The sequence below is a fragment of the Oncorhynchus tshawytscha genome, linkage group LG10, assembly GCF_018296145.1.
Source record: "Oncorhynchus tshawytscha isolate Ot180627B linkage group LG10, Otsh_v2.0, whole genome shotgun sequence".
Classification (NCBI taxonomy): Eukaryota; Metazoa; Chordata; class Actinopteri; order Salmoniformes; family Salmonidae; genus Oncorhynchus; species Oncorhynchus tshawytscha.
In genome coordinates, this window is record NC_056438.1 from 49,702,139 (window position 1) to 49,725,876 (window position 23,738).

Below are 23,738 nucleotides of genomic sequence, written 5' to 3' on the forward strand. Positions count from 1 at the left end.
ATGCGTGCGCGTGATGACCCTACTGGGCTGTGACGAATGTGCACTTTATTATTCATTTATTGTAGACGCTATTAAATATATACATTTTCATTTATTATTTCGTCGTAGGGTTGTAGGAGTTATTCATACATTTAGTGGTAATTTTGTAAATAATTTCCCGTGTACAGATGCTAATAAAAGCGTGGCAGAGCAGAGTTGTGTAACGGAGTAAGAAAACATGTGTCGTGGACTCAAGTTGCTTCTCAAATGATAAACCCTATCACTTTTCAGGGGATAATAATATATATATATATATATATATATATATATATTAAATCTGTTTCAACCTGAAATGATGGACCTTTAAAAGCTCAACACGAGTTTAAGACAAGCGTTCTCAAATGAAATGGATCTGTAACACCTGCAATGAGTGGACGTTTTTGTTTTGTGCATGGTGCATCAGTTCGACCCCCGAGAATTGAGTTACCTTATTCCATGTCAACTGCAGATTAATAATTATGATAATTAGAGATGGACATCATACACATTTACGATTCATATTTACATATTTGCTCTTCTACCGAGGGAGCATATTATTCTACTTGGTCCCTTGGGCACGCGCAAGGCCAACCCGAGGCCCTGTGGTTTTCAGAGTAGTTTCAGACCTTTTACCACAGTAAAAAGCTAAACATGTGCAACCAATTGCGATAGAAATATATCAAGGTGAAGAAATACGCCTTTCACACAATCACACTTTTGTGAAGGTCTCTTCCTTGATGCATTGCACACTACCTTACATACGAATCATCAGGCAAGTAACCCGGATGTCCCTTGCGCGGCCATTCATTTGCTTATCATAACAATCTGCCCCACAAGACTTGTGTATTTGAAGGCGCACGCACTCCCTTTCTGTATGCCCAATGTCCTCTCAAAACCACTGTTTATTTGACCTATGCTTGTAAATATTCCAATGGATCAGTTAAACATTAAGTTTTTTTACACAGCATTTAATAGTTTGTCTTTAAAAATACATGTAGTTTGTGCTTGTGGGTATAATTTGCCTGTGAGAAGGCCATCTTGATTTCACATCTGTGAAGGTCACTACTCTAATTGCATTCACTAAAATCAAACTTTCATTTTCAAAATAGTTCATAAAATTAAATGCAGGCATACTACCGACAGTTCACTAATCTGTTCAACACAAGCTTTTCACATTTCATTCCTTTACTGCTTTGAAAAGTAGGTCATGAGATGTGTTCACCTTTAACATAAACTGTCACTGTGCATGACCACCAACAAAAGCCCATTTCAAGTTACATCCAAATGTTGGGCGATATAATGGGGATGAATAAAACAAATATCTCATGAACTGTCTACAATCCATTTCCACCTGAAACTAATTTGCTGTACTGTAAGCCTATTTGAGAAATGGCAGGGTAGCCTAGTGGTTAAAGCATTGGACTAGTAACCGGAAGGATGCAAGTTCAAATCCCCGAGCTGACAAGGCACAAATCTGTTGTTCTGCCCCTAAGCAGTCATTGAAAATTGTATTTGTTCTTAACTGACTTGCCTAGTTAAATAAAAGGCATGTGGCCCCCCTTTAGTTCATGTTGATATTAGGGAGAGGGCACGGTGATCATTTGGGAACCAAGCCTGCAATTCCAAAACTCCACACAGCTCTGAGGACATGCATTCTTTGTGTTTCACTTTATATATATTGAGAAATCAAAGCTACAATACAGTATGGATCCATATATAATTGTTTCATTCATATACCAACACAGAAAATAACTATAGGGGATCAGAGGCAAAATATCAATTCTAAAAAGGAAATTACAAAATGTACATTAGACATAGCATTTTTTTGCATCCACATGACAATCAAATGATATTTAAGCTTAGAATGTTTTATTATAGTTTATTGTGATAGCATTTTTTCATTTTTAAGAAGAACCAACACAGCAAATAAATGTCAAGGAGGTCACATAGATACTCCAGGTTTGGCTTTTCCCGCGCCCCTCTGACGACAGACGAGATGTTCACCATAATATCTAACAGAACGCACAGCCAAAGAAAGCAAGGCTGTACACAGCCACTCACACACACCTACAGGAAAACGCTGCTCTGCACCGACGCTCCACAGCAGACTGCATGAAAAACAAATTCCCGAAGAGAAAAATATATATATATGCAGGCTTGTGTGTATAGACATACGCAGGTTGTTTGTGTGTAAGGAACACATGTATGCATTTAAGCATGCATGTACTGTCTAAATCTGTGTATGTATACATTTAGAGTATGCAATGTGTGTTTTAATGTAAGAATGTGTCTGAGCAAAATTAAGTTACTGGAATGATTCCGCCGCAACCTGGTTATGTTTCTCATTTTCTTCTGCTTTCCCAATCTTTCAATTAAGGCAAACAGCTGAGATCTCTTATCCGAGCAGAGGTGATCAAATTCTGGTATTTGTGGTTATTGAACACAGGTAAACACAAAATGTTGGCATTAAAATAGATGCAGAATATTGAGCCAAAGTTTCTATACACAGTCATAGCAGATCTAGGGCACAGAGATAGAGGGGAGGGGCAAGGCAGGTGGCAGGACAAAAAGTAAATTAAGTAAAATATGATCTTAAAATGGTGTCAAAGCAGGTTTTTTTTTTTTTGCAATACTGTTGCAGTTTCAAGCTCTATTCGTACAGTATAGATGTTCCCAGCAAATTCAAAGAATTCTAGCTTGGTCAACATACACTAAAGCAAGAAAGGATAACTGTAACTATATATACACACAGAATGTGACTGATAAATAGATATTTAAAAAGAGTCCTGCTTTTTTTTCCTTTTCTTCTTTTAAACTTCACTTTAGACATGGCCGCTACTTCCGACACAGCTGTTTCTTTTATTTCAAACTTCGAGTACACCCCACTTCCCCAAAGCTTTCTTTCTCCCACATGAAACCGATTAAAATACTATCGATGACCAACATTGTAGTGTTAAATACAATTAAGCTTTTAAGTCAAAAGGGCACAAAAAAATCCTTACTTGGGAGTGAAAAAAAAAGACATTATCCACAACTGTCTGACAGATGTTCAGAGATATGATGAGTCCCAATCCTAAAGCACCCTGCCTGTTTTAACACAACAGTAACAACCTATCAATCTACAACCAAGACAGGCTCCAATGCTCTTATACAGGGGCATGTTTTGCACCAGGACCAGGGTACTTTAATGTGTTTTGCTTGGTATTTTTGACTGACAGACACCTAGTACACGATTAGACTCTCCATTGGCAAGGCTGTGGGGAGGGGTTAAGAAAATGTTAGTGAGCCCGACCAGTCCAGTAGAAACACAAGGGGCGGGCCAAGGTGGGGTGGTATGGGACAGAGGGGCGAGGGGTGTTCAGCAGCATCCCCCTCCGGCCTGTTGACCCCCCTGGCTACCGGAGAGAGTGGAGTTGGTGGTAGCGTGCTGGGGCCCGATCTTAATACCGTTAGCCTGCCGAGACAAAACCACAACACAATGCAACCGGTTAGTGGATTCAGGCAGTCAGGAAAATGGATCGTGATGGTCAGGTGTGATTTTATGATTCAAGTTTGAGTGTGTGTGTTTTTATGGGGTGGATGAATTGGACATCATAACAAGCAATATCAATGGTGACAAATTCTCTTTGGCTCACAGTCACAGTCCTTTGTGTGGGAGAGGTGTACACACACACACACACTCAGCAGCAGCCAGCGGCACTTTCATCCATCGCACTGCTTTCATCTCCCCAGCCCTTCAGTGGCTGAAGAGAGCGCAGAGCGGCGGAAAGGCAGCACTCCACTGTGAGCCTAGGCTGCTGTGGTTTTCAGCAGTAGTAGTAGTAGTAGCTCTTAAGGAAACTCTGCATCGCTCTAAATCAGATTTATAGTGTTAAGGGAGGAGGTGGAGGGGGTTTCTCACTACGTTTGCCAGTGAGCGTCAGGGATTCTAGCCAGGGCTTCCCCCTTCGTCAGTCAGCTGATGCGGTTTGGACCGTGTGCCTGGCCTCGTTTTTTCTCTCTCCCCCCCTTTCTTTTTTTTACTCTTTCCTACTACTCTAATAAAAAGCATACCCAATGGCTGCTCAGGGGCTCGCCTCCTTCAGGCTGGCTGTAACCTTGTGGGATGTGAGGAATTTATGCGCTGGCCAGTAGCCAGGGCTAGCGGAGTGAGGCAAGGAGGGAGAGAGGGAGGGGAGAAGGGAGAAACGGAAGAACACACGGTGGAAGTTTTGCTTGGCAGACTGGAACCTGCTCGGCTTCATCTTTCTCTGAAGGAGGGAGAGAAGGAGTGTGGACTGCTGCAAATAAGCCTCTGCCTCGAAAATTTGAAGTGCCGAGAAGGACGCATCGTATCGCAGAACTATGTGGCTACGTAATAGGTTTAGCTAGCTAACACAATGGCTTTCTGGCCTTCAAAATGACCTTTGTTAGATAGGACAATATCCAACGGCTGTTCTGTAAATGTGTTCTCCTTATTTACGGCCTCTTCACTCGGTTTACGACGTGGACTTAGGGCACTACAAAAGGAGCAAGGGTGTTTGACCACTTGCCCATACCTCAGTTGATTACTTATAATGGAAAAGATAAGCTATGTCAAGAAGATGGTATTTGTCAAAGTAGCAGTGTACAAAATGGACACAACGCATTTCTCGATCATGTCAAATTACCTCATTGTTGATGTCGAAGACACCCTCCTGAATCTTCTCGTATATCTCCTTCGCTGTGTTGATGAATGCCTGAAAAGGACACACAGCCAAATTAGTACAGGATCAGAGCTTACATCCACACAACAAACTAGACGTGACACTTAGACTAAAGAAACCAAGCCTCACCCCAATCAAACCATATAAACTCAGCAAAAAAAAAAAGAAACTGCCCTTTTTCAGGACAGTCTTTGAAAGATTAATAAAAATCCAAATAACTTCACAGATCTTCATTGTAAAGGGTTTAAACACCGTTTTCCATGCTTGTTCAATGACTCAAACAATTAATGAACATTCACCAGTGGAACGGTCATTAAGACACTAACAGCTTACAGACGGTAGGCAATTAAGGTCAGAGTTATAGAAACTTAGGATACTAAGAGGCCTTTCTACAGACTCTGAAAAACACCAAAAGAAAGATGCCCAGGGTCCCTTGCTCATCTGTGTGAATGTGCCTTAGGCATGCTGCAAGGAGGCATGAGGACTACATGTGTGGCCAGGGCAATAAATTGCAATGTTCGTACTGTGAGAAGCCAAAAGACAGCGCTACAGGGAAACTGGACGGAGAGCTTGTAGGCCTATTGCAAGGCAAATCCTCACCAGACATCACCGGCAACAACGTCGCCTACGGGCACAAACCCACCGTTGCTGGACCAGATAGGACTGGCAAAATGTGCTCTTCACTGACGAGTTGCGGTTTTGTCTCACCAGGGGTGATGGTCGAATTCACATTTATCGTCGAAGGAAAGAGCGTTACACCGAGGCCTGTACTCTGGAGCGGGATCGATTTGGAGGTGGAGGGTCCGTCATGGTCTGGGGCAGTATGTCACAGCATCATCGGACTGAGCTTGTTGTCATTGCAGGCAATCTCAACACTGTGCGTTACAAGGAAGACATCCTCCTCCCTCACGTGGTACCCTTCCTGCAGGTTCACCCTGACAGGACCCTCCAGCATGACAATGCCACCAGCCATACTGCTCGTTCTGTGCGTGATTTCCTGCAAGACAGGAATGTCAGTGTTCTGCCATGGCCAGAGAAGAGCCTGGATCTCAATCCCATTGAGCACGTCTGGGACCTGTTGGATTGGAGGGTGAGGGCTAGGGCCATTCCCCCCAGAAATGTCTGGGAACTTGCAGGTGCCTTGGTGGAAGAGCGGGGTGACATCTCTGGCAAATCTGGTGAAGTCCATGAGGAGGAGATTCACTGCAGCACTTAATGCAGCTGGTGGCCACACCAGATTGACTCTTACCTTTGTTCAGGGACACATTACTCCATTTCTGTTAGTCACAGGCCTGTGGAACTTGTTCAGTTTATGTCTCAGTTGTTGAATCTTATGTTCATATAAAACGCAGTTGACAGTGAGAGGACCTTTCTTTCTTTGCTGAGATATACGGGCCTCGTTGACTGAATAAGCTCTAAAGAGTGGGATATACAGGAGTTTAGGATGAGAGGCATTAGCACATGAGGCTCTGGCTTGTTGCCACAGAAAATCAATCTACAGCACTCCACTGTAAGAACAACGCGAGCACACGTATAAACAGAAAAATCATCAACTGTAATGACGGATTGGGCCTGTACGATCGGTTTCTTTCAGTTGTACAGTACAAACATTCAAAGACCATTGAATTGGGAGTTCTAGCCTGAATTTACACCCTAGTTTAGGCCGTATAATCATAACCTTACGTACACCTCAAAAACGAGCCGAGGGCAGGGCCCCCCCTCTACAGTAAATTCTGACTGAAATTCATATTTTTAGCACGGAGTGAGTGAGGCCTGCTACGGAATCTGAAAACAAATGTCCACCTCAGCTCAGGAGGCCCGGCCTGGTCCCATCTCTACCCTCCCTGCCTCTTCATGCATTAACATATTAAACAGCAACAGATGTTTCCCTCCGCCTGAGGCAGAGCGCCCCCACCTGGCCATAGAGACCCAGGGCATAACCCAGGGACCCAGCATTAGCCTCAGCACAGGCAGAGAGCACATCTCTCTTCACATAGTGCTTACCGTAGGGTCAATGGAATATAAAAGAAAGTCCACCCACCCACCATGCCTTCTAAAAGATGAGGCGTGATTGGCTTTCAGCTGTCGCGGCAGACAGGGGAGCAGAGGAGGGGGGAGGGGGGGTTATGAATATGGATGAGCTATAAGTGGGCGATGTACACGTCACGTCGCGGAGAGGGAGATGGAGGAGGAGAGGTATCGGGAGGATTCAGGGGACACTAATGAGACAAATTAATCATACCAGGGGTTTCTGCAGCAGGGAAGGGGGAAAGGCGGCAGGGGGGTTCTATAAACCAGTCTCTCCATTCCTTAACTCCTCAGAAAGAGAGTCTGGCTACCCAGCACACTGGAGAACAGACGTGCATGTGTGCGTTGGTGTGTGTGTGTATTTGTCTGAGCAAGAAAGGGGGGGGGTATATTAATGGGCAAACGTGTGAGTGTGAGAAAATGTTGACAACACACACAATAAATAGCAGTGAGCAGGAGGTACCTCTTCTACGTTGGATGCAGTCTTGGCGGAGGTCTCCATGAAGATGAGGCCGTGCTCTCTGGCGAAGGCCTCTCCCTCCTCCTTCTTCACCTCTCTCCTGGACTCCAGGTCACTATGGGGACAACAAAAACACTTGATATATACAGTACCATAGACCTGCGTTACGCTAGTACGGTCTTGTGTTTTGCACCAAATGATCTGCTAATTCATTCTGTCACTTTTGCCAGTTAGGAGATATGTCATCTAACTAGAGGAGACAAGAGCACACACAGGGAGCAGGGGCTGTGAAACTGGGTGGGCGCATTTCAATTGTCAAAAACAACTACTTCTCCCTTTCCTTCATCAGCAATTGTATCATAAAATTGACCCGGTGAAAGCAAATTCCACAGTCAAGCATCCACCATTTTGATTTGACATCATCAATAGATCTGAAAGTGTAGGTTAAGAGGAAATTAGGAAAGGGTGACATTTCAGACTTTTGAGGCGCACCCAGTTTAGCCATGACAACCATGACAGGGTTGTTCGGTAACCATGAGTGACAGGGAGATGAATCTGACCTCTTGTTCCCAATGAGCATGATGACCATGTTGGAGTTGGAATGTTGGCGAGCATCCTCTAACCAGGTTGTTAAGTGGTTGAAGGTGTCCCTTCTGTAATAAAAGGAACATTGGAGCAACACTGAGCATAACACAATACATGGTCCTTTCCTAGTAAACTAATACATACAAATGTAATTCATTAGGTGAATGTAGGTCCCTTTTGGAACAACTAAAGTGGATCTACATGAGCAAAATAAAAAGGACATTGGCGGGAGAAAATGCATTCAATTAAACCCCCAATGTATTATACAAACAGCAATCTCAGTCGCTCTAACTACGGTTAAACTGTATTAGCTGGATAAGATATTACTTTTCCTTTCCTCCTAAACAAATGCATTAAAAATACATAATTCTCCTTGTTTTTTTATCGGTCAAGAGCAACAGTCATGACCTGAATCCTAAGGGAGGACCTTGGGTGAGGAAAGTTGACTTAGTTACCACAGTGGTCCTAGTGTTTATATAGAATGATAAGGCCTGGGGAGAAAATGGCCACAAGACTGACCTTGTGATGTCGTACACTAGCAGGGCGCCGGCTGCCCCTCTGTAGTAGGACCGAGTGATTGAGCGGAAGGATTCTTGGCCGGCCTGAGAAAAACATTTTTTTAAATATTTTTTTTTAAACATGCACACAAACAGATATAGTACACACACAGAGACGCTCAGTTAAAGTTAAGACAGAGTTCGGCACTGAAGCATAGTAACCTATAGTTAAAAGGGTACAAAGAAGAGCCAGCAGTAGCACCAAACAGTGGAAGCAGTAGTAGCAGGGTTAGGCTATTTTACGTTTGCGTTGTCTAGCGATGATTGTTTGACAGCCATTGTCGATGGTGATAACATCATGATGTCACAAACGATGGTTTAGCATATTTGAATTTGACTGCATCTCCAGAGTACGCCAGCGCACAACAGCGCAGCGAACACACAGCAGGGCAAAACAGCAGTAGTAAGTATAAATATGAATATAGTATCAACTCTTAAAAGGAGTCTTACTCCAAGTGCTCAAGGCTGTGTTAGGACAGACAAAATGCTACGGTGTCTGGTACCCTATATTACTAGGGTCATGGGCTCTTCTGAGCCAAGGTTCTGAAAAACTCCTAGCTCTAGAAATGTTTTACTCCCTACCCCACTCCTCCACTCCAGGCTTCCTAGTCCCTACCCCACTAGGCTTCCCTACCCCACTCCAGGCTTCCTAGTCCCTACCCCACTCCAGGCTTCCTAGTCCCTACCCCACTCCAGGCTTCCTAGTCCCTACCCCACTCCAGGCTTCCTAGTCCCTACCCCACTCCAGGCTTCCTAGTCCCTACCCCACTCCAGGCTTCCTAGTCCCTACCCCACTCCAGGCTTCCCCTAGGCTTCCTAGTCCCTACCCCACTCCAGGCTTCCTAGTCCCTACCCCACTCCAGGCTTCCTAGTCCCTACCCCAGGCTTCCTAGTCCCTACCCCACTCCAGGCTTCCTAGTCCCTACCCCACTCCTCCAGTCCAGGCGTCCTAGTCCCTACCCAACCCTTCCGGTCCAGGCTTCCCAGTGTCTTTCCCTAATCCATACACATTCCTAACACAATAGAAATTCTCAACTGGAGCGCCATTATTCCAAAACCAAGCTTCCTGGTTTTCCCTCTGCAGCTAGGCAGAGCACAGGCAAGCCCCTGTCACAGTGTACAAAAGGCTCCTGTCTTTCTCTACGTCCCATCCCTGACTGACTGACTCCTCACAAACAAGGGGCCCACTGTGTCCCACACAGCCCATAACATAACATGCTACAACTTTGGCCAATCACAACTCCCTGTTCTCTCACCACAGTCAGTGGTTGGTTTGTACAGCAGGCAGGCAGACAAGACCTGTCTGTAGATACCATTGTCAGTGTTTGATAAGGTGGCTTCCCTCTTCCCTGGATAGCTGCTGAAGACTGAGTCTGGATCTTCTCTACCTCTTCTGTTCTGTTTCCTTCTGGCCTGGCAGCAGGTGAGTGCGAGCCAGGCAGCCAATGCCACAGCACATTTGAATTCAATAAGGCCCAGTCAGTCCCTCCGTTAGTCCGTGGCAACAGTCCCCCGAGGCAGCTGCTAACATTGGAGCTAATGGAGGCCATTGTGAATAAATGATGAATGACACTTTTATGCCTGCCATCTGCCAGAGCTCAAAGGTTACAGGAAGGCCAGAAATGCAGATTTTGTCTATTACATCACCCCCAGGGCAGGCAGTGCCTCCCGGCTCCTCCTCCTGTGCACACACACACACACAGAGGGACACCCACACACTGATAAGGCTACACGGCCAGTACACACACCCTGTGTTTGATTGTGACTCTGTCTTGGCAGGGTGGACATGTGGTGGTCTGGGATGTAGGCTAAACCACAAAGAATTCTAATGGAAGGGATAGTCATAGTGGTGTGTTGAAAATACCCATAAGCCTTTGTTATGTTTGAACCCAGGTCTCCAGATATTTACGTCATTTAGCAGACGCTCTTATCCTGTGCGACTTACAAGAGCAATTAGGGTATGTGCCTTGCTCAAGGGCACATTTTTCACCTGGTCGGCTCGGGGATTCGAACCAGCGACCTTTTGGTTAGTGACTGGTCCAACGCTCTTGAATTTCTGCTGAATTACAGCCTTACCCTTTTCATCAACCAAAAAGTTACCATGTGGCCTAGAAAGTGCAGCAGCAGGCACTACATCGGTGGCACAGAAGGCCTCTCTAGGGCCTAGGACTCTACTACCACCACCCCCACCATCCATCAGCATTACTGCTGTGGGATTCTATTCTTATTAGTAGCGCTGTGTCTCCCCCTACAGGCCAACATACATACAACACCAGATCATCTCCTGCAGCGTTCATATTTTCTCAGCACTGCACAGGGACTCACCAGAAGGGCACAAAGGAAACCTTAATTATCACTTCACACGTCAACCTTCAAGTCTAAAACACCATTCAAAAACTCTAAATAGTAAATGTCACAAGGACATAGCTGAGAGAGTCTATTTGAAAAGAGGGTGAAACGTGTCAACAGCCAACTGACATAACGCTGTTGTGTAGGCGCAGTCATTCTTTCCTTTGCAACATGTCCATGCTGACACATGCATATCAGAGGGGACAGGGGGGGAAGAGCTAGTCCTGCTGTACAAGAGTCCATTAGGGAGATACCCCATAATTGATCTAATAATTAAGACTATTTTAATGCTGTATGTGTTGGAGTTCAGAGAAAAAAAACAGACTTGTCTTGTTAGACTTGGTGGGTTATATTGGGTGAATTACACACTGAGTGGGTGCCACTCATCATTTGACATGGATGTGATCGTCACTAGGTGGAAAATCTTCACTTTTGATAAGATACTGTTTTTGTGCTAATGTATTCATACATCAATGATTACAGTTCACTCCATAAGTTCAATTCAGATGAAGTTCAAATTCCATTTAATTGAAACGGACAGTATAATACTGGCTACATTTAGGGAGTCAAATAAATAACAAAACACTGACCAATTTGTAAAATACTAATAATCCTTTCAACATTTTTTTTTTCAACAGGGTGACAAAAAAAAGGTTAAAAAAAAAGGAAAATAGCATTGCGTCATCTAGGCTGGACGCGGTGCGAGAATTAAGGCTAACTAACAGGCTCACCGCTGAACTCGCCATCGTTCTTCTCGAACACGGAGGACATAAAACAATAGAGTTAAGACTGATATCGATTGAGACATTACATATTTTACTATACGCTTTTCATTAATGCGAAATTCCTGTTATTTTTCGAAAATGTCTCACAAAAACAAGAGTATGTCTGAAATGTCAACGGAACGCTGAGCGTAGCGCAAGTTTTTCTATTTTCAAAGCCTTTTACAATTAATTCCACTCATGTCATGTTATTTTTGCGACACGCGGAAACAACTTTGCAGACGACCACCACATGTAAAAATCATCAAAAGTTGCTGCGAGAAAGCGGCACCGCTCTGTCAACAGACAGTGTACTTATTATCGGACGCATTAGGTTACAAAATCAAACTTTTTGGATATAATGTTAATGAATCATATTTGTCTTGGTAAATGTGTTTATAACATACGTGAAATGACCAAAGCGTTTGTTAAGCCACTCTGGGCAGACATCAATACATTCTTCTTTATCGTTCCTGACAACTGGATGCTATCAAACAGTCCCAAGGCGTTACATAACGTCAATTTCAGTTGCACAACGTTTTGAAATATAGTGCTACACTGTGCCCTAATGAATACCACTAAGGAGTCAACTGTATTCAGGTAAAATCACATCTGTTAATGTGGTACGGGGCGGGTATCTTACCGTGTCCCAGATCTGCAGCTTGATCTGTTTACCATCTATAGTGATCATCCGCGCCCCAAACTCCACACCTGGGAAAGACAATCACCAGGTTACACAGTCAGTCTACAACTCTGTTGGTCCAGGAGTTTTTCCACGGCCACGTGATCGGAGCAGAAAAAAAATTAATGAACGGGCCCTTAGTTCTAGGCTAGTATTTCATGGTCAGGAAAAAGTCCTGGTCTTAACCATAAGCTAGATATCAGCCTCCACCACAAATACACCCTGGCTAAAAGCCTATGGTGTATCGAGGTTACAGTAGAGATTGTCTGATCTACTACACTAGCAGACACTGGTCAAACTAGTACACATTAAATCATTAAAATGCTAATACATCTCGCTCTCTCCTAATGCCAACACATCATCCCTCATCTTTACAGGTTAGACCAGAGGCGAGGGATGAAAATCCTTAAGAAATGAATTAATACGCTGAGGGGATCGGAGCGGAATGCTCAGATGATTTAATTGTGGTCCCTCCAGTGCATCTAGGCGGTGCAGAAGCAGGATACATTTTAAAATCGCAGTCGGTCATTAAAACGTTATAATGACATGTGATATAAAGGAGTCTTACCGATAGTGAGGTCATGCACCGGCTGAAACCGCTTGTCTGTGAACTGTAATAATAGGCATGATTTCCCAACACCTGCAAAACAAACATGCACGGTTAAACAGAGGCACACATATATGAACAAATAGGGGCTCTGTCAGCATAGGGGATATTCTACAGTAAGGAAATTACACAGAGACTCATGTTTTTCAGTTAAAAATGTCAAAGTTTAACAAAAACCATACAACTACGCACAATTATTCGTTTTTTGTACTTAACCCCTATTTCTCCTTAATATCCAACTGGTAGTTACAGTCTTGTCCCGTCGATGCAACTCCCCTACCGACTCGGGAGAGGCGAAGGTCGAGGGCCTTGCGTCCTCAGAAACACGACCCAGCCATGCCCCACTGCTTCCTGACACACTGCTTGCTCAATCCGGGAGCCAGCCGCACCAATGTGTTGGAGGAAACACCATACAACCGGAGACCGGATGCGCGTGCATGCGCCCAGCCCGCTACAAGGAGTCGCTAGAGTGCGATGGGACAAGGACATCCTGGCCGGCCAAACCCCCCCCCTAACGAAGCTTGGCCAATTGTGCCTTATGGGTCTACCGGTTGCAGACGGCTGCAACAGCCCGGGATCGAACCCGGGTCTGTAGTGATGCAGTGATAATTCCTGTGGTTCCTTTACTGTGGAATTCCTGTAATTCCTTTACTGTGGATTTTCCCACGACTAACATTAGCTAGTCACACACACACACACACTCTGTAAAACCAGCCAGCTAGTCAGCTGTACCTGTGCCAAAAAAAAAAAGTGTCCTTTTTAAATAGTGAAATAACATGTTTTCAGCACTTTTATTTCCACGAATGATCAAAACTCTTTCTCAGGCTCTCGTCCCTCTGCAGCAGACACAGTGAGCATTATCTTTGGAACATCAAATTGCAAAACATATAGCATTGTGAGAAATTTTATTTTACCTTTATTTAACCAGGTAGGCCAGTGAAAGAGGTGTTGGCTTTGGGGATGACCAGTGAAATATACCTGCTGGAGCACGTGCTAGTGTTGGGTGTTGCTATGGTGACCGGTGAGCGGAGATAAGGCGGAGTTTTACCTAGCAAAGACTTAGATGACCTGAAGCCAGTGGGTTTGGTGAGAAATATGTAGCGAGGACCAGCCAACGAGAGCATACAGGTCGCAGTGGTGGGTAGTATATGGGGCTTTGGTGACAAAACGGATGGCACTGTGATTGACTGCATCCAATTTGCTGAGTAGAGAGTTGGAGGCTAATTTGTAAATGACGTCGCCGAAGTCAAGGATCGGTAGGATAGTCAGTTTTACAAGGATATGTTTGGCAGCATGAGTGAAGGAGGCTTTGTTGTGAAATAGAAAGCCGATTCTAGATTTAATGTTGGATTGAAGATGCTTAATGTGAGTCTGGAAGGAGAGTTTACAGTCTAACCAGACACCTAGGTATTTATAGTTCTCCACATATTTTAAGTCAGAACTGTCCAGAGTAGTGACGCTAGTCGGGCGGGTACGAGCAGCGATCGGTTGAAGAGCACGCATTTCTTTTTACTAGCATTTAAGAGCAGTAGGAGGCCACAGGAGTGTTGTATGGCGTTTATGCTCTTTTGGAGGTTTGTTAGCACAGTGTCCAAAGAAGGGCCAGATGTATATGGTGTCGTCTGCGTAGAGGTGGATCAAAGAATCACCCGCAGCAAGAGCGACATCGTTGATATATTCAGAGAAAAGAGTCGGCCCGAGAATTGAATCCTGTGCCACCCCCATGGAGACTGCCAGAGGTCTGGACAACAGGCCCTCCGATTTGACACACTGAACTCTGTCTGAGAAGTAGTTTGTGAACCAGGCGAGACAGTCATTAGAGAAACCAAGACTGTTGTGTCTGCCGATAAGGACACGGTGATTGACAGAGTCGAAAGCCTTGGCCAGGTCGGTGAAGAAGGCTGCACAGTACTGTCTTTCATCGATGGCGGTTATGATATCGTTTAGTACCTTGAGTGTGGCTGAGAAAGGCAGGGTAGGATGGATATAGGTCTAACAGTTTGGTCTAGAGTGTCAACCCCTTTGAAGAGGGGGATGACCACAGCCGCTTTCCAATCAATTGCAATACATATCGTGTCGGCACCTAAGTATCGTGATTTCATATTGAGTCCCTGAATCTCTTTAATTTGACGTTAGACATCAGAGTAATAGAAAGAGTAAATGCCCTACAGCCCTCTGACTACACCCACACAACCATAGAGAAGCTCAGTCAGACCGGCTGGAGCCTCGCTCTAGTTAGCATATCAAGGCTTCTGGAACGTGGCTGGTCAAACAAGTAGAATTCTGTCATGCATTTCTGGAATTGATAGTGGATGATTTAAACCACTGATTCAGGGTCAGATATTATTTCATGCCCTGAATGGTTCAGTTTGGGAGTGGGATAGTGTTATCTGTTCTTAGATCTGGGGTTAAGAAAAGCGATCTATTCCAAGATTTCTTCAGAAGGATCTATATCAGAGGCCATGTCAACATGATGACGCTCTTGATATGGATAAAATGGCCGGCCCTAATGTCAACCCACAAAATGTCAAATGCCACGACTCATGAGGTTGTTTGGTGTGACGAAACCAAGATATTCCTAGGTAGCAATGACCATAATGAATGCAAAAAACTTTTCACAAATTAGACTCAAGGCCTAAATATAACGTGTGATGTGCTCCTGTGAGAGAAAATAAAACGTGACCGTGAAACACACTGCCACACAGTGGAGGGGGGACCTGTGAAAACCTGTGTGCTGCACCACATGGTTACAACGCAAACAGGTAGGGCCGGGACGATACCAGTATCGTGATACTCGTTAGTATTGTGGATTTAACTTCTTTAGGAAAACATACCTAATGTTGGAAACAAATGTCATTATGTTGTCATCCAGAGTCACATTAATTTATTTTCCAAGCTATAGCACACAATATTTTACACACAGCAGGTTTTTGAGACCAAAGAGTTGTCTGGTACGTATTTTCATTTTTTGCAATGGAAAACATTACGATGATACTGGACACCAGAGAAGGCTTTCATTAGTGTTTTTATGAGTTACCACTGCCATTGCTAAGCAGGGGAGCCAGGGTGATGGAAGACACCATGAGAAGGATGTACAGAAACAAAGCAAAGTCACTACAACATTACCATGCACCTGCTAGCCAATCAGCCTCTAGCTCTGAATAGATGTGTGCATGTGGTTCTTTAGTGGTCAGGTCATTATCATTTAAAAAAAACTGCAAGTTCAATTAGACTGGCCTGCCAAATCAAAGATTAGCCTAAGCAAGCTGTAGGCTAATTACTATGTTGGAAATAATGAGAGGAGCGTATCATACTTTGAGGTGTGATTCTATCTAGTGTTCTGTGGTGCATATGGTTCTTTGAAAACAGCTGTTGCTTTTTCATGATAGGCCTATATTTTATTTAACCTTTAACTAGTCATTGTAAACTATTTATTATTTACAATGACGGCCTACCCTGGCCAAACCCTAACGACGCTGGACCAATTGTGCACCGCCCTATGGGACTACCAGTCACGGCTGGTTGTGATACAGCCTGGAATCGAACCAGGGTGTATAGTGACCCCTCTAGCACTGAGATGCAGTGCCTTATACCGCTGCGCCACTTGGGAGCCCCCTATATGCTAAGAAGCATTTAATTGTACTGTGTACCATGTGTATTCTGTGCATATGACAAATAAAATGTCACTCATTGAAATACAGCAATTGATTTGGCACTGATGTGAATATAAACTGTTTCCATTTCATCCAGGTGAAAACACTAGGTTCTGCAGGCTGAGAAAAACATTCATCTTTTTGGACAGAAGGGGATTCTCCACCGTCACCTCATCTAGCCTAGTAAACAACAACAGGTTATATCTAACAGCTCCAACAGCTGGGATAGCCATCCCTAAACTGCAGTCATGTAGAATGGGAATGAGCAATTTGATAGCTTGGGATGGCCCACAGTGAAGCTAGCGGATGACAGGTCTGTGGCGTAAAATGACTTTTGCACAGAAAGGGACATGGGCCTAGGCTACTTAAGGTGGACGGAACATAAAGCTGGGACCAAATTTTTTTGGGCACCATCCATACCCATCACTTATCGCAGACATTTTAATACTAGAGAAATGTGAAGTTTGAAATGAAATAAGTTCGCTAATATGGATGATTGTTAATGGGAAAATTGACAGCTACAACCATCAAACCAATAGTAATAGTTTAAAGGATGTGGTGCACATTGTTATAAAAGTATTGTTCTATTTATCGTTATCGTATTAATCAAGGCAATTTACACATGACCAAAAGTATGTGGACACCTGTATGTCAATCTCATTCCAAAATCATGGGCATTAATATGGAGTTGGTCCCCCCTTTGCTGGTATAACAGCCTCCACTCTTCTGGAAAGGCTTTCCACTAGATGTTGGAACATTGCTGCGCGCGACTTGCTTCCATTCAGCCACAAGCATTAGTGAGGTCAGGCACTGATGTTGGGTGATTAGGCCTGGCTTGCAGTCGACGTTCCAATTCATCTCAAAGGTGTTTGATGGGGTTTATAGTCAGGGGTCTGTGCAGGCAAGTTCTTCCACACCGACTGAATGGATCTCGCTTTGTTCACAGGGGCATTGTTGGAAGCGCAGAATAATCTAGAATGTCATTGTAGGCTGTGGCGTTAAGATTTCCCTTTACTGGAACTAAGCGGCCAAGCCCGAACCATGAAAAACAGCCCCAGACCATTATTCCTCATCCACCAAACTTTACAGCTGCACTTTGCAATCGGGCAGGTAGCATTCTCCTGGCATCCAGCAAACCCTGCGACTGCTCGGCCATGGAAATCCATTTCACGAAGCTCCCGACGAACAGTTACTGTCCTGCCGTTGCTTCCAGGAGTAGTTTGGAATCCTGTAGTGAGTGTTGCAACCGAGGACGTACAATTTTTACGTGCTACGGGCTTCAGTACTCGGCGGGCCAATTCTGTGAGCTTGGGAGGCCTACCACTTTGCGGCTGAACTGTTGTTGCTCCTAGATATTTCCACTTCACAATAACACTTACAGTTGACCGGGCAGCTCTAGCAGGGTAGACAATTGACAACACGATTTATTGGAAAGGTGGCATCCTATGACATTACCACGTTGAAAGTCACTGTGCTCTTCAGTAAGGCCATTCTACTGCCAATGTTTGTCTACGGAAATTGCATGGCTGTGTGCTATATTTTATACACCTGTCAGCATAAGGTGTGACTGAAGAAGAATCCACGAATTTGAAGGTGTGTCCACATACTTTTGTATCTATAGCATATCGCAATATGGATTTTTGTCCATATCGCCCAGCTCTTACAGAACATTCTTATATAGTCTTCCCCAATAGTAACACACGTGCCTAAATTATAACTATACCACCCAACTAATCTCACGTTCCATGACAGGCATTACTGATTCTGATCAACTTCTTCATTACACAAATGGGGAATGTGAATTCTTAGTCCATGACAGCAATAGTATTTCGAAGTTGGGCTTGGAGTTTTTTTCTGTGAACTAAAAACTCATAGCCCTAGTTTCTGGTCAGGAAACTCTAGTAATGAGTAATTACACTAATAAACATAAGGAGTTGGCCTAACTCTCCTAGATGTAGTCGAGTCTGGAAAATAATAAACAGAAAGATTTGTACTACCCCTAAATGCTAACCACTGAGTTGTGTGTTGGTAATGGCATCTCATGTTTTGAAACAACCATCATATGATATGCTGTCAGCAAATACTTCAGGGGCTCAAGCTGGTAAATCTGTTATTGGCTTCCCTGGGGGCAGGATAGACTTCCCCTATACTTTTAAACCGAGTAAAACAGTAGGTTGTTACTTTTAAAGGCCTCATACACCCTTGAATGTACAGGCCTTAGTGATAAATCAGTAAAGAGACGGAAGTCATTGCATCACTCCCTGTGGACTTAAGACACCAAAATGGTTACAGGTACACTTAACGTCAGGTGGACCAGCTACATGTGTTTATTTCTCAGCATCATCATAGACTGACATTCTCTCTAGCCAGAGGTTACCTTTAACTATCTCAGTATATCTTCTGCCCTGGGCAAAATGCTGAGCTATTAGGCTATTTCAGCAAGGATTAGGGTTGAGCTGTTAAGCAACATATTCAAAATAACACTGATCTAACCAAATAAGACGAAGACGCACATAGCGAAAGTTAGTAGCACTGTTATTGATAAACAAGTACCTACGTTGCCTGCGATATCAACCTACGGGAAGATTATATATGCTTGCTTTGGCAGCTTCCACGATATTCCTTCGGTTACAGTTCTAAACCTCGTCTAACAACAACAAATGACAACAAACGGTGTAACATTATTGACACAATACCCGTGTAGGAGTACACTAAGTCAGTTAAACACGACCATGAAAGCCTAGACCGCTACTGTAAAACCCTAGCCATGGAGGCGGCCGTAGGAAACCGTATCAAAACTCTGTAAAACGCCATTTCGAGGGAGAGAGGACTTGTGGCCTTGTTTTGTGGCTCAGAGATATACGTTACAAGCTCGCAAAAAAAACCAGAAAGCCCAAACCATTGATGTGAATGAGTCCAAAGGGGCTGACATGGTCTGTGCAAGCACCCATGTCGTTTAAGTGCTGTCAAATTAGATAACGTTAACTGTTGTTGATGTCGCTGTAAACAGCTAACGTTAGATACAGCTAGCTAACCAACGACATTAGCCTAGGCTAGTTAGCATTGCTAGCTTAGCACCCCACTCTCACAATGCACAGCGGAAAGACAATAGGCCGTCAGCTTGTTGGTGTTTTCAACAGTTGCTAAATTAGCACACTAGCTGACCACAAATTGTACGATGTGGTGGAAAATAATGTTTTCTATTTCACGTTAAAGACAAGTTAATGACATACTATTAACGCTGTTAGCAAGCGAGAAATAGATATGTCATCCCACCCCTTGCGTCTCCGCTTTTACCACGTCACTGGACTCTCCACCACTGCGGAAATAAAAGATAGCGGTTAACGTTAGCTGTCGTTAGCAATCTTTGCTACCAGTGAATACTTACCCGTGTCTCCGATAATGATGTATTTGAAGAGGTACGCATATGCCATGGCCACTGGGTCCTGTGTCAACCTGCCTCGGCCGTTTACTGTGGCTTCGCTACTTGAAACTATGAAAATTGTCTATGTAACCGTCTCGGTAATCGTTATTGCTTTGCCTTACTAGCCTTCTTTCTCTCTTCAAAGGGAAGGAACAATAAACACTTCCAAGCTTCTACTGACGACGTCATATGTTCCGCCCTCGCCACGCACGCAAGAAAAGGAAAAAAAATATTATTCTGCCCCCGGAAGTCCGTCATCTTGCCCTCACCACCCAGTTCTTCTTTTTCTTCTTCTTCTTTGGTATAATGGCGTTACCATAACCATTTGCCAATAACAGTTTTTTATTAAATAGTATGTCACTTAGAAGACTCTTCTTTTTATCACATTTTAAAATGTGTATCTTCAAAGTGGTAGGCATATTGTGTAAATCAAATGATACAAACCCCCCAAAAATCTATTTTAATTCCAGGTTGTAAGGCAATAAAATAGGAAAAATGCCAAGTGGGGTGAATTAATTAGATTAATGCACATTGACTCTGTACCGGTGCCCCCTGTATAAAGCCTTGTAACTTCATTTTATTGTTGCTCTTTAGTTATTTGCTATTTTCTTTTTTTAATGTTTATTTATTATTTATTTCTTGTTTACTTCAGTTTATTTAGTAAATACTTTCTGAACACTTATTTTAATGATGATGAAGTCCAGGTGTGCGTAATGATGGGCAGCAGGTGTGCGTAATGATGGGGAGCTGGTGTGCGTAATGAAGATTGTGGTTAGTAGACTGGTGACGTCGAGCGCCGGAGAGGGAGTAGGCGTGACAATAGGAAGTTGATGGAATATTCTCCTAACCCACAGAAAACTGGACAAATGAATGTTCTTGCAACGTTCTCATTTAACGTGATTTGAACATGGCAACCATGTTCTGTGTATTTTTGGTGGATGTTGATGGAATCTTCTTCTAACCCACAGAAAACTGGACAGAGTCAGAACGTCACCTGATGGTCCCAAAGAAACGTTCTCGACCCAAAAAACTATTGTTTCATCATTACACATCACCCCTTGTTACTCTGGTCGAGCCAATCAAGGCTCTAATTGGTGAACCACGGATCCATTCACAGTTCCTTATTTGTTGGCAAGGTTGTGGACACTCATACACACACATACAATGCTTTAACATGCAATGTTTTCAACTTACATATTTGGCACACATGATTACCTTGTGCATGTTCATTTTTACAGTAATTATTATTCAACATGTCCTCTTCTGGGACTTTAACTCACAACCTCTTGGTTCATGGCATTCCGATCTTCCTGCTATGCCACATAGTACATCAAGGACAGTTTAAATCACAGAGTAAAATATTTTGGGGGCTAAATTGACTCTACTGAGAGTTGTCTTATCCCTAAAGAGAGTGATACGCTACCTGGAGTTAGCGTTGAACTGGAGTTCATTGGGACTGTAAAAAAGGCATTTCTGCTCCTCTCCTCTCTACACTTTCAAAATCCTAAAATTGCTGAGCCTTTCACATTAAACAACCATCATTCCTGTAGTTTTTTTTTGTCTTGCCAAACGTAGAGTTGCTCACACTGAACGATGTGGCACAGACAGGGGTCACACTGGAATATTCTTCACTTGGTCGTGAGGATTGTCAATACCACACTGTCTCGCAAAAAAAATAGAGGATGTGATTACATTTAATGTAGCTAGAACAAGCTGTGGCTCAAAGCAGCCTCGTAAAAGTTTTCAGTCAGACATGCGCATTTGCCATACAGAGTTGAAATATCTAGGGAAATTTTGAATTGAATAACATTGCTTGTGAATGTCAGAGCTGTAATGAATTCACGCTTAGGCAGGTAGAAACACAAAGTAGTAGTTGTCATCCCTACTGTTCGAGTCTACACATTCTGGGTGATGCAAAATCACTTAATCATCTCACTGGCTTCTGTTCTGGTGATCTAGCTCTCATTGGCTATTGCTGATCACAGTTCTTAAAACTTGTCGTTGCACATCTCACACCTCAAGAGCATTGCAGTTTTTGTGCCGATAAAATCAAAAATGTGAAATTATCGGGACGCCAGGGACTGCTCAAAGAAGGGTAGGCAACGACATTGGGATTTTGTCTCCGATCTCAAAAACGTGTCGGGACAGCTAAATCAGGGCCAAAATCGTGTAGTGTACAACTGGCTTTGCTGAGAGAACTTTTCTCATACAGGAGAATTAAAGGCGCAGTGCACAAATTTTGTGTAATACATTTTTTAAATAATAATAAAGACCTGATATATCAGGGGGTGCTGCAACACCCTCAGCACCCCTACTTCCCATGTCTATACTAAGTGCCATTATTGTATTGGTTGCACAAGTGTTTATGCAGAAGTTGTTATGTGCTCGTATTTATAAACAGTCTGTTGTATGAGCACGCTAGAGTGTCTTTTTGCGCTTGTATAGTATAGTATAATGCTTGTATGGATGTCAACCCCAATACGTTTACAGTGCATTCGGAAAGTATTCAGACCCCTTGACTTTTTCCACATTTTGTTACTTTACAGCCTTATTCTACAATGGATTAAAAAATCATTTTCCCTCATCAATCTACACACAATACCCCATAATGACAAAGGGAAAAAGTTTTTTTTAGAAATGTGTGTTTCCATTGATCATCCTTGAGATGTTTCTACAACTTGAATGGAGTCCACCGGTGGTAAATTCAATTGATTGGACATGATTTGGAAAGGCATACACCTGTCTATATAAGGTCCCACAGTTGACAGTATATTCAGAGAAAAAAAAAAAGACATGACGTCGAAGGAATTGTCCGTAGACCTCCGAGGCAGGATTGTGTCGAGGCACAGATCTGGGGAAGGGTACCAAAACATTTCTGCAGCAATGAAGGTCCCCAAGAACACAGTGGCCTCCAACATTCTTAAATGGAAGAAGTTTGGAACCACCAAGACGCTTCTTAGAGCTGGCCGCCCGGCCAAACTGAGCAATAGGGGAAGAAGGGCCTTGGTCAGGGATGTGACCAAGAACCCGGTGTTCACTCTGACAGAGCTCCAGAGTTTCTCTGTGGAGATGGGAGAACCTTCCAGAAGGACAACCATCTCTGGACCACTTCAACTATCAGGCCTTTATCGTAAAGTGGCCAGACAGAAGCCACTCCTCAGTAAAAGGCACATGACAGGTTCAGCTTTCAAAAGGATAACGACCCTAAGCCAATACAACGCAGGAGTATTCTTCGCAGGATTGGCTTCGGGACAAGTGGCCCAGCCAGAGCCCGGACTTGAACCCAATCAAACATCTATTGATGCGCCGCTCTCCATCCAACTTGACAGAGCTTGAGAGGATCTGCAGAGAAGAATAGGAGAAACTCCCCAAATACAGGTATGTCAAGTTGTAGTGTCATACCCAAGAAGACTCGAGGCTGTAATTGCTGCCAAAGGTGCTTCAACAAAGTACTGACTAAAGGGTCTGAATACTTATGTAAATATGATATTTAAGTTTAGTTTTAATACATTTGCAAAATAATTTAAAAACCGGTGTTTGCTTTGTCATTATGTGGTATTGTGTGCTGATTGATGAGAATTTTAAAAAACAATACATTTTAGAATAAGGCTGTAATGTAACAAAATGTGGAAAAAGTCAAGGGGTTTGAATACTTTCCCAAATGTACTGTATGTCATCATTACCAATCAACTGAATTACAGTAAAAAATCACTTTGGCTACCACTACAGATTTCTGTGTGCTAGCTATGCTTGCCAGCTTATAATAAAATAGTTTTTCATGTGTACTTTTAACAGACCTTAGATTTATTTCAAAGTGCATTCACCCTATCGCTTAGACCTATCCAGTTGTTTCAAATCTACAGAAGTGCCTAGGGAGAAGGGGTTAGGGGTTGCTTCTCGACAGAGCCTATATAGTATGATAACATTTT

General features: G+C 43.5%; 1 protein-coding gene across 1 annotated transcript; it reads right to left on the reverse strand.

Annotated features, from left to right (window-relative positions):
* Positions 1-1,881: 1,881 nt before the first annotated feature.
* LOC112260388 (ras-related protein Rab-2A) lies at positions 1,882-20,014 on the reverse strand. The gene is made up of 8 exons (XM_024435442.2): positions 19,774-20,014; positions 12,694-12,765; positions 12,087-12,154; positions 8,296-8,378; positions 7,752-7,844; positions 7,195-7,306; positions 4,668-4,736; positions 1,882-3,472 (listed from the first exon to the last, which is right to left on the reverse strand). The coding sequence occupies exons 1-8, from the start codon at positions 19,817-19,819 to the stop codon at positions 3,377-3,379; spliced, it is 639 nt and encodes a 212-aa protein (XP_024291210.1). The 5' UTR covers positions 19,820-20,014; the 3' UTR covers positions 1,882-3,376.
* Positions 20,015-23,738: the final 3,724 nt, after the last annotated feature.

Excerpts from the sequence above, each read along its gene's own strand:
- LOC112260388 (XM_024435442.2), bottom strand. The coding sequence starts at position 19,819 with ATGGCATATGCGTACCTCTTCAAATACATCATTATCGGAGACACGG. Across the intron at positions 12,766-19,773 it reads CATCATTATCGGAGACACGG|GTGTTGGGAAATCATGCCTA; the intron begins GTAAGTATTCAC and ends TTTGTTTTGCAG. Across the intron at positions 3,473-4,667 it reads TCTTCGACATCAACAATGAG|GCTAACGGTATTAAGATCGG; the intron begins GTAATTTGACAT and ends TTGTCTCGGCAG.